The sequence below is a fragment of the Lissotriton vulgaris genome, chromosome 10, assembly GCF_964263255.1.
Source record: "Lissotriton vulgaris chromosome 10, aLisVul1.2, whole genome shotgun sequence".
Taxonomy (NCBI): Eukaryota; Metazoa; Chordata; class Amphibia; order Caudata; family Salamandridae; genus Lissotriton; species Lissotriton vulgaris.
In genome coordinates, this window is record NC_141698.1 from 220,506,367 (window position 1) to 220,518,556 (window position 12,190).

At 48.4% G+C, this 12,190-nt stretch overlaps 1 protein-coding gene across 1 annotated transcript in view; it reads right to left on the reverse strand.

The window, feature by feature from the left end:
• The window catches only part of LOC147685005 (uncharacterized), a 713,619-nt gene extending 702,768 nt beyond the window's left edge, over nt 1–10,851 (reverse strand). Inside the window, exon 1 of the mRNA XM_086939748.1 lies at nt 10,646–10,851. Within this exon, the coding sequence (XP_086795874.1) occupies nt 10,646–10,714 (69 nt within the window). The 5' untranslated portion in view covers nt 10,715–10,851. The remainder of the gene's footprint in view (nt 1–10,645) is intronic.
• Between the last annotated feature and the right edge of the window lie 1,339 nt (nt 10,852–12,190).

Sequence of the window (12,190 nt, forward strand, 5' to 3'; positions counted from 1 at the left end):
AGCTCGCCACCTCCCTGAGCCAGCACCCTCCTGCCAGCTCAGCGAACCCCAGCCAGGCCGCCGACAACCTCACGAAGTGGATCAGCAACTGCGCGGACGAACTCGCCCCACTGAGGACCCCGCCCAGCAGACCCGGCAGCAAGAAAGCCCCATGGTTCACCGACGAACTCAAGAGCTCCAAGAAGAACTGCCGAGCCCTCGAGAAAGTCTGGAGAAGGGAACCGACACCGGACAACAGGACCTCCTTCAAACTTGCCACCCGGAAACACCACCAGCTGATCCGCGCCGCCAAGAAAACAGCATTCAAGGACCGGCTGGACAACAACGCACACAACTGCAAGGAACTCTTCAACATCGTGAAAGAGCTTTCCAACCCCAGCGCAGGAAACAACGACATCACCCCATCGCAAGACCTCTGCAACTCCCTGGCTTCATACTTCCACAACAAGATCGCGGACATACACAACAGCTTCAACAACCAACCAACGCACACCATGACCGAACAACCACCCCCTACCACCACCCTCCACGCCTGGACCCCGATCAGCACCGAAGACACCATCCGCACGATGAACTCCATCCACTCCGGATCACCGACCGACCCCTGCCCTCACCACGTCTTCAACAAGGCCGACGCTGTCATCGCACCCCACCTGCGAGACATCATCAACACATCCTTCGACACCACCATCTTCCCCGAGAGCTGGAAACACGCCGAACTCAGCGCTCTACTCAAGAAACCAACAGCGGACCCCACCGACCTCAAGAATTACCGCCCCATCTCGCTCCTCCCGTTTCCAGCCAAAGTCATCGAGAAGACCGTCAACAAGCAGATGGCCGCTTTCCTCGAGACGAACGGATCCCTCGACCCCTCACAGTCCGGCTTCCGAGCCAACCACAGCACCGAGACCGCCCTCATCGCCGCCACCGATGACATCCGAGCCCTGATGGACAACGGAGAAACAGCGGCCCTCATCCTCCTAGACCTCTCCGCGGCATTCGACACGGTCTGCCACCGCACCCTAGTACGGCGCCTCAGCAACGTCGGAATCCAGGACAAGGCGCTGGAATGGATCATCTCCTTCCTCGACGGGAGAACACAGAGAGTCCGCCTACCACCGTACAAGTCAGAGGCCACCGAAGTCATCTGCGGCGTCCCCCAAGGATCATCTCTGAGCCCCACCCTCTTCAACGTCTACATGAGCCCCCTCGCAGCCATCGTACGCAAACACAACCTCAGCATAATCTCCTACGCCGACGACACCCAGCTGATCCTCTCCCTGACCAACGACCCCGCCGCCGCCAGAGCCAACCTGCACGAAGGGATGAAAGAGGTAGCCGAGTGGATGACGACCAGCCGCCTGAAACTGAACTCGGACAAGACGGAGGTCCTCATCCTGGGCTCCTCTCCCTCTGCCTGGGACGACTCCTGGTGGCCTCCCGCCCTGGGCACCGCACCCAAACCGACAGACCATGCACGCAACCTGGGCTTCATCCTGGACTCCTCCCTCTCCATGACCAGGCAAGTCAACAACGTCTCCTCGGCATGCTTCAACATCCTACGCATGCTACGGAAGATCTTCTGGTGGATCCCCACCGAGACCAGGAAGACCGTCACCCAGGCCCTCGTCACCAGCCGACTGGACTACGGCAACGCCCTCTACGCCGGTACCACCGCCAAGCTCCAGAAGAGACTCCAGCGGATCCAGAACGCCTCAGCCAGACTCATCCTCGACATCCCACGAACCAGCCACATCTCCGGACATCTGAGAGACCTTCACTGGCTCCCCGTCAACAAAAGAATCACCTTCCGCCTCCTCACCCACGCACACAAAGCCCTACACGACCAAGGCCCGAGCTACCTCAACAGCCGAGTCAACTTCTACGCTCCCAAACGCCACCTCCGATCAGCCAACCACGCCCTCGCCGCCGTCCCCCGCATCCGAAGAGCGACTACAGGAGGAAGGTCCTTCTCCTACCTGGCCGCCAAGACCTGGAACTCCCTCCCGACCGACCTGCGCCTGACCCAAGACCACCTCTCCTTCAGGAAGAAGCTGAAGACCTGGCTGTTCGAGCAGTAGCGGCTCCCCCCCCCCCCCCCACACCCCCCCCCCCCAGCGCCTTGAGACCCTACGGGTATGTAGCGCGCTTTATAAGTGTCACTGATTGATTGATTGAGTCCTGAGACATAAACGAGAGGCTGCCAACGCCCAGGTTCTTTGCTAGGCAACTGGGTGGGCGCTTCTGAGTTCACAGAGACTGACTGTGAGCAATCACCGTTTGACTGAGCTCTTCACAGTTAAACTAAGCTGTGACAAGGCAGAGACTTTGGTCGAGTTGTGCAATTGCTGCGTGTTCCAGGCAGCCCCGACCTGTGTGACGTGCATTTGTAGATCCGGCTGCGATGGCTCAGCTGGACAGGAAGAAAGTGTGACTCAGACAGCTGTTGTCACGTCTTTCAGATGATTGCAAGGGGTGGTGCACGTCACTCTCAGGAAGGAACAGTGCTGGTGTTTGCTTGTGCATGTGAAGTGGAGGAAGACGAAGCATACACGGTGAATCTGGCACTTTTTAATGCCTCCATTCACCTGGTTAACCCCCCCGAAACCCCCATAGGTGTTTTGAGCTCGCTCGCTACGTTCACTTGCAACATTGCAGTACGATTATTGTGTTACGACCCACCACTTTCAATTGATACCCTCAGTGGGAGTGGTTCTGAATACTCAAAGAATTTGTAAATTATCAACAGTGGTGGATCGATTGACACTGATGGAGGATTTCTGATGATCAATACTGAATTGGTTGCGGAAGATCAATGGTTTTACAAAATTGATTTGCTCTTGATATATTATTAGCAAAAGAGGGCAGAGTCTGTAGAATGCCGAAAACGCAACATTGCTGCACGTACATCCTGATGAAAGCGTTGAAATTGGGAAGTACGCTAAAAATATTACTCATCAGCACCCGACATCGCCATAGCCATCCCGGACATTTACAAGATCATCCGTAAAGACCGCACCATCCAAACAGGAGGAGGCATCGCTATCGTGCATAAGAACACCATCCGAATCTCGATCAGCTCCGAAGACAACCTCACAACCGCCGAACACCTTCACTTCCAGATCCACACCGACCCGAGGACCACACTCAGAGGCACCCTCATCTATAGACCACCACGATCCCGCACACAATTTAATGAAGACATCACCGACTTCATCACCCCACATGCCCTCACCTCCGAGAACTACATTCTACTGGGAGACCGCAACTTCCACCTGGAAAAGAATAACGATAACAACACCACCACCCTCCTGGACAACATGACTAATCTCGGACTCAAACAACTTGTTGACACCCCCACCCACCTTGCCGGACACACGCTCGACCCCATCTTCACCTCCAGCAAACACATCTCCTTCGATCACACCACGGCCCACCATTGGACGGACCACAGCTGCGTACACTTCAGCTACAAAAAGACCACGACCCACATCCCACCACAACCTATTCCTCGAAGAAACTGGAACAAAATCACCACCGACCAAATCTTCGCTTCGCTTCTCCAAAACCCCCCCACCATATCATCGGACCCAAACCAAGCCGCCACCAAACTCACACAAAGGATCATCCACAGCGCTAACGAATTAGCACCCTTGAAAAACCACCAAATCAAACAAGGTAGCAATAAGGCCCCTTGGTTCAACGATGACCTTAAGAAATCCAAAAAGGTATGTCGTACCCTCAAGAAAACCTGGAGAAAAAACCCAACCATTGGAACCGGACCACCCTCAAGGACGCCACCCGCAAACACCACCAACTGATCCGATTCACCAAGAAATCAGCATTCAAGGATCGACTCGACAACAACACCCACAACAGCAAAGAATTATTCAACATCGTCAGAGAATTTACCAACCCCACCGCCGGCACCAACGACATCACTCCCTCCCAAGACCTCTGCGACTCCCTATCCTCCTTCTTCTACAACAAAATCGCCGACATTCATAACAGCTTTGGAAACCTGCCCGCAGATCAACCCACTCCACCCACCGCCGAACCAAAACAACAATCTCACAACCTTGGCGCCTGGAACCCAATCACGACTGAAGACACCATCCGTCTGATGAACTCCATCCACTCAGGATCGCCAACTGACCCATGTCCACATTACATTTTCAACAAAGCAGACTCAATCATCGCACCCCTTCTCCGCGATGTCATCAACTGCTCCTTCGACTCCGCCACCTTCCCAGAAAGTTTGAAACATGCCGAACTCAGCGCCCTCCTGAAGAAACCCACAGCGGACCCCTCAGAACTCAAGATCTACCGCCCCATCTCACTCCTCCCCTTCCCGGCCAAAGTCATTGAGAAAGCCGTCAATAGTCAGCTCGCCGCATTCCTTGAATCCAACAATTCACTTGACCCCTCACAATCCGGCTTCCGAGCCAAACACAGCACCGAAACGGCCCTTATCGCTGCTACAGACGACATCCGATCGATACTGGACAACGGAGAAACAGTTGCCCTCATCCTACTTGACTTCTCCGCTGCCTTTGACACAGTCTGTCATAACACCCTCATACAGCACCTCAGCAGCGTCGGAATACAAGGAAAAGCTTTGGACTGGATCATCTCGTTCCTCGCCGGAAGAACTCAGAGAGTCCGCCTCCCCCCATTCAAATCAGAGGCAACCGAAGTCATCTGCGGAGTACCACAAGGATCATCACTTAGTCCTACCCTCTTCAATGTGTACAAGAGTCCTCTCGCATCCATCGCGCGTCAACACAACCTCAACATCATCTCCTACGCTGACGACACCCAGCTAATCCTCTCCCTCACCAAAGATTCTAACACCGCCAAAACCAATCTACACGAAGGAATGAAAGAAGTAGCCGAATGGATGAAGAACAGTAGTTTGAAACTTAACTCGGACAAAACGTAAGTCCTCATCTTAGGATCATCCCCCTCTGCATGGGACGACTCATGGTGGCCACAGGCCCTGGGCACAGCACCCACACCTACAGACCATGCACGTAACCTAGGCTTCATCCTAGACTCCTCCCTATCGATGAGCAGACAAGTCAACGCCGTCTCTTCATCATGTTTCAACATCCCACGCATGCTCAAAAAAGTCTTCCGCTTGATCCCCACCGAAACAAGAAAGACAGTCACCCACGCACTGGTCACCAGCCGACTAGACTATGGAAATACCCTTTACGCCGGAACCACAACCAAACTACAGAAAAAACTCCAGTGCATCCAAAACGCCTCAGCCAGACTCATACTGGACATCCCCCGTCAAGCTCACATTTCCGGTCATCTGAAAGATCTTCACTGGCTTCCCGTCAACAAAAGAATAACGTTTTGTCTCCTCACCCACGCACCCAACGCCCTCTACCTCCTAGGACCCGAATGCCTCAACAAACGACTATCCTTCTACACACCCACCCGCCAACTACGTTCATCCAATCAAGCTCTAGCCACAATCCCGCGCATCACTAGATCCACCATGGGAGGAAGATCTTTCTCCTATATAGCGGCCAAAACTTGTAATTCCCTCCCCACCCACCTCCGCCTCACACAGAACCACCTCTCCTTCAGAAAGCAGCTTAAAACTTGGCTAGTCGATAAATGATGCACTAAAACACCCACCCTTACTCGAGCGCCTTGAGACCCTCTGGGTGAGTAGCGCGCTATATAAATTATTGAACTTGAACTTAGAAATGAAACCACTGGAGGTTGATAGTGCATGGCAGAGACTAACTAATGGTCTCTCCTCTATAGCTAGTTGGTTTTCTAACGTAGGGAAGAGTATTGTAGGTAGAATACTGATGCCAATATCTGGAGTAGCCCTACTGATTTTAGGTATAATGATTTGGTGTAAGTATTGCAGAAACAAAAAGAAATATATAATAAACAAGAAAGGAAAGAAGAGAAATTTTGATAAAATTGAGCTTGAAGAGTTAAATGGAAATTCATAAGAAAGTGAAAAACTTCCAAATGAATAATGAGAAAAGACCTAATCGAGTGTTTGAAGAAATGGAATTGGGAAATTGTTCAAAGTTGGCATCTGTTTCTGTAATTAGTGATGGTATAGAATACCATCAAGGAGGGGATTGATGGAGCAAGGTTTCATACGTAAAGAGACTTGCTTGGACTCAGTCCTCTCGAAATAACCTTTAATGTATTAATCAATATGTTTGTCATACTAATATTTACACTACACAATACTTTTAGTATCTAGGGGAAGCCTACCTACGTGCTTTTACTAACAATAACTCTAATGCATTAAAATGGCTGCCAAAAACGCTGGATCTTTACTGCGCAGGCGTCTGCCACACTCAAGTGGTGTGACGTGCCTCTGCTTTGGTGGGAATTCTTTGCAGCTGCGCACTAGTATAAAAGATGGCTGCTTCATGTTTTACATACTAAAGCACCTGCTGCTGATTTAACTAAACCGTGTTCGTTTTGCTTAACTATTAATGCTATAGTTAAAATCAAATAATGGGAATAGAGAAGAGACAAGTGGTACACAGTGCATTCATTTATTCTTGCATTCTAAATTGTCTCTCTTTAACTTTGCTACTAGCTCGTATTTGGGCCTGGACGAGGGATTGTAACGCCATATTGAAACCCATATTACGCATGTGCCAGAATTTCAAGAGTCCTCAAGGCATGGCATTGAACCTGTGCCTGTGACAGTCTTGCTTGCGATGCGCCTGGGAACTTCACCCCGTGAACTCTCCAGAGGAAGAAGAAAATGCAAATTGTTATAAAATTGTATATCTTTTGCTACAGTAATGTTGGGTGGAATAAAATCATGGGAAAGTAAATTACAGGCAGGCACATTGATCTAAATTACTGGTATGGTGTGATGACCTCTCCTCGCTTTCTGACCAATCAAACCAAGGGAATTCATGAATTTGCAACATTGGGAGGGGTGGTACATTGCCCTGAAAATGGTATAACTAAGGTAGGCTTAGCTAGTTCGATTGTCTGACTTGTCCAAATAGCTAACCTGTCACTGACCCAACGCACGCTATAGGAGATCGAGCAGAGGTGCTGGCGGAGCACTCGGTCAGAAGAATTGTGGTGTTCCTAGAGGAGAATTATCGAAAAACCCAATTGCGGTCCGACTGTTAGCCGCAGAGAGGGGTGCGACGCTGGCGTTGCACTTAGCGGAGGGTACCTGTCCTGACCTGCATCTGCCTGTCTTGTTGACACCTGAAACTCTTGGGAGTCCTGTCTCTTTATCCCAGCCAGTGGCCAGGGTTGGTCTTCACACCATTCTAGGTAAATATAATTCTGTGTGGGTATGTCATTGTATCGTTTCCCTTTCTCACCCTTCCCAGGTATCAATGTCTAAAAGAAATCTCGTAATACTTCTACACATCATTGCATGTGTTATTATTCTCCTAATTGAAAAGGCTTTAACTGCTATTTTATGGACTCTGACTTTTAAAACTTTGCATAGATAAAAAGTTTGAACTCTTCCCTCGAGTCTGTGGTTATTTTATGCAGGTAAATGTTATTTTATAATTATTATTCTAACACTCTATTCGATCCCTTAGGAATCTAGGTACAAGTGACAAGGATGGCAAGTCAAAGTGTACAGGTATAAGTCCTAAAGTAAATAATAATCCTGATAGGCGGACGGTAAAGCAGGGTTACCTGATCAAAGTGTGTATGATTATGGGCCCAGGTGAGTATGGTAATTGAGCAGGTAACTCTGCGCGCTATCATAGCTCAACACCGCAAAATAGATAATGACCTGTGAACAGTGGCTAATACACCAGCCTACTGCTATATGACCCAAGAACTCATGACCGCCCCAACATCATCAAGAGAAGCAAGAAGCCTACTGGGAACCATTGTTTCTGAAGTAGCCTAGATATTACATCAACAAGGTCAAAAAGAGCAGCTACTACACAATATAAACACTACAACGCAACTTCCTGTACTTTGGACACCAACAACAGCTACGAGCTATCTTCACACTTGCATTCTTCAAACTGGACTATGACAACAGCTTATCCCTTGGCATCCCAGTTTCATCATATGCAAAGGACAACCTATCCAAAATGATGCTGCAAGACTCCTGCTCCACCTTCACTCAAGAGAACACATGACTCCAGTTCTTCAATCACTTCAGCAGCCACTTGTTGCTACGTGTATAATGTTCAAGGCAATATGCATCGTCCACAAAGTTTCCCCAGTAAAAGCCAAAATATCTACATTTTAATTCAAGCAACACAAACAAAATAGGGCACTGCACTCCAATCTTCCCCACGGTCATCATACCACCTTACTATAAGAACTCCATAGGAGGCACTCCTTCCACAGTACAGGACGCCAAGCTCTGGATCTCACTTACTACCAAGATGACAGGAATTCAGGAGCATAACACTTCAGAAAAGAGATGAAAACATGAAAATTTCCGATAACTGCATCACCTCAAAGTCTATGATGGGTGGTTCCAACTAGCTACATATTATAACTGCTTCTTGACATCTCACAATGACAACCATATATAGAATTAGAGTCCCTCAATGCAGATCACTCCCTCCAATCCAATCTATGCCTACTCAGGATCACAAACCTTTAAGTAAAAATCTCCGAAAGCACACCCCGTGCGGTAACCTGAAAGGACAACGAGACTACAAAATACCATAAAGGGACGTGGAGATGTGTTCAAGTCTACCAGCTTACTAATAATCATTTACTGTGCGCCTTTCTCTCACCTTTCTTCATCCACCAAACAGCTACGTACTGTGTCCCATAACATGATAACCGCACCTCGGTGGTGATCACACATGCCAAGGAAACATTTCCCACACAGGGTCAAAACAAAGGCAACAAAATATCAATCATGCATCCTACAGTGTAGTCTGTTACCCATGAAGTCAACATCAGTGGCCCCACAGTTAGTAAACGCTACGCAAATGTAATAATTCGCGTTTACATTTTGAAGAACCCCGGAGTAGACCAGGAGACGCCAGAGTCCCGGTGAAAAGTGAACACCCAAGTGCAGATATATTCATCCAAAGTGGGGTATCCACTGTAGTTCCTGGGGATTGTATATGCTCAATCGAGCAAGCAGGGTTTTAACGAAGAAAAGGCTTGAGATAAATACAATCCATGTTTCAGGACAATATTGATAATCCGGAATCTTTGATATACAACTTCCAACAAAAATGAGGGTGATTGATCCTTACCCCTGCATTGAAAGTTGCTCAGCCAATGTACTACTACTAGATATCTGGCCAGCCGATTTGGAGAGATTATTTCCTCCTTTGACTCACCCATGAAACTGATTAATCGTGGGGAAATTTAGACAATTCATTTGTTAGCCTGAAGGAGGTGGAACACTATCATTATACCACCGAAACGCGTCGCTTCTGTGTCTATCAACTTTTTGATAAAATAACTCTTGGTCCCAAAGTAGGTGGCCTCACTAGAGAACTTGCAACAACATCTGGTGCTGAATACAAGTACCAACGTGTATACTAAATACTATGCAAAGCACCTGTTTGATATTTGTCTCCAAGTGTGTATCTACGCTAACCAAGGCATTCTTTTTTATACATTTGTTTGAGTTTTTGTGATTATTTTATTTATACACATTATATGTGTTTCTCCCTACGTATGCAATTTGTTGCCCTGTGACAAATAGCTTATACATGTTTTTAATACTTGTGTCATGAGATTTCTGAAGAGAAATATTTTTAATCAATTGATCCTAGTTTTTTAACATAGACAAAAAGATTTATGACTTTTTTGACATTGTATTCTTGAGTTATGATTAGTGCTAGAAGAGTGTGGCATGATTGGAAATGGTATACGTGGGACAGGCGCGTGACACCCATTGGGCTCACAGGGCTTCAGCCCCCCCCCCCCTCCCCCCTCCTCGTGTATTTCAGCCCGGGCTGACACAGCTTTGCGGGACCATCTAATTGCAGCCGCAGCAGAGTACTTAACAGGTATTTAAAAGACCATTTACTTGTAAATTAGGCTTTTGTTGTGTTTTCACCCCTTCTTACAGGCACTCTGTCTATGGTTGGAAGAATTAGCCCCCCCACCCCCGAAATATTTCCCCCCCCCCCCACCCCCGAAATTTGGCTCTAGTTGCCCGCCTGACATGTGGTGTGCATAAAAAAAGAGAAACCAAAGGGATGTTTTGTTTTTAGTGATAATTCGCTCCGTGCCAGGGCTCGAGTCGGAGGTCCACGCGGGTGGACGGCGTGCCCCCACTCTTTTCACAGTGTGGACGCCGTCCCCCCTGCCAAGAAGCTGGGCCCCACAGAAATATGCTGAACGTGTCCCGGTGTAAATTTCAGACACCGGGACACGTTCAGACGTGACGTCACGAGGTCATTGCATACTATCAATCCCCCCACTTCATTTTATAGGACTTGTGCCCATTTCCTTTGGGAACTTGCAGGTCGCAAGGGCGATAACCTAGCGCTCAATTAGGAAGTCACCTCTGTTGAGAATAACACATTCTGATATTGACACGTCCACGAAGTCTCCGAGTGCATCTCTCTTGGTGTATTGTATATCTATCGTTCGTGTTCCGAGAGCATCCGATGCTGACATGCATTCCCCCGGTCCCTGCTACGCCCGCCTCCAAGGTACTCTCCCTCACCTGTGCACAGGCCCTCGGCCTGCTCCTCCTTGTCGCATCCCCGTGCTCTTGGGTCCTGTGGCTGTGCATGAGGGCTTCCCCGAATCTGGATCTTCACAATGGCTGCTGCTCCGCGATGGCCGTCAGAGGAGACAGGGAAAGGAGGCTTACGGAGGCATCAGCTGGGGAGACAGAACGAGGGGACCTAGAGTTACCCTACGACACGAACCATTGGAGAGCACAGCGGTATTGTCGCAGGAGAAAATTAAATGCAAAGGGAGAACGGTTTGCAATCGGGAGAGCAGTGGGACACCCTTACAATGAGCAGTAGCCTGCCCCCGGAGCCTGATGGTAGGTGTAGTCACGCATGCAGGACCGCTCCGCCAATCCAGGAGCGGCGTGGTCGGCGTGCCACGCTTGGAACGCTGGGAAGAGCAGTCCGTGAAGGATTGGCGTACTCCAAAATGACTAGAATACACATATGCTGCATTTTCGGTTATGACTTCTTCAGAGTGGTTACGCGCAGTTTGATAAGAACACTACTTAGTGCGCTACCAACCTCCGGGATACAGCCTTATTCCTAATGGCCTTTGCTCAGCCGATAAGATCAACGCGCCAATGGGAGGGGTGATTCTTTATGCCTCGTTATTCCCTATTTGTCTAGTTCGTTACATTGCCGGGTGTCAGTGCCGCAGCTATCATTGCAACCCAAGAGCATTTTTTTCTTACCTCCAGTCCTACTGTCAGAAGTCAGGAGAAGGTTACCTCAAGACTATTTTTCTAACTATACATTCCCGAATGCGAATCCAGATATACGAGGCATTGTTTTGACACCACCAAAATGCATTTTTAAAATGTACCAACACTATTTTGCGAGTTGGTGACCTATTATCGACTCTCAAAATAGGATTTGTGAGTCATTATTAGGAAGGGGCATGCCAAGGGCTTTCCTTCCTAATAGGAGTGGCATTGGTATGTAGGTCAAAAACATTCTCATTTTACCACCAATTTCAAATTGATGGTAAACCAGTCTATTAAAATCCAGAAACGTGACGCTTTCCAGGAGATTTTAAACCTTTATTCAATTAGTGCAAATATCCATCAACCCTATAAGCAGCCGGTTCTCCCCCACAACTGTTACCGCCTCCCACAACAGCTCAGTTCAAGTTATCACCCCTACATATTTCACCCCTGATGATCTACAACCTTTGACTCATAGTGTTCCACCCCCGATGACATGCCAACCTTCTACACATTGCTGCAGAGAAGATGAAGTAAGACATAACACATTTGCAAACAGGAAGGGATCTCCAAGGGACGCCTTCCCCTCTGTGAATGGGGGCATCAACATTTTGTCAGAGCAGGCAGTGGTAAAATGAAAAGAAAACTTTTCATTTTTATTTTTGAAAAGCATCTTGTTTTCCTTTAAGGAAAACGGGCTGCATTTTAAAAAAAAGCTTTGTTTAAAAAACATTCACAGATGTGGTTTCACATCTGTCTTTTCAAAGCTCTACAGAGTGGGTGTCTTGAATTACAGCATATAAATTTCACCTTCCTTCACCAGCG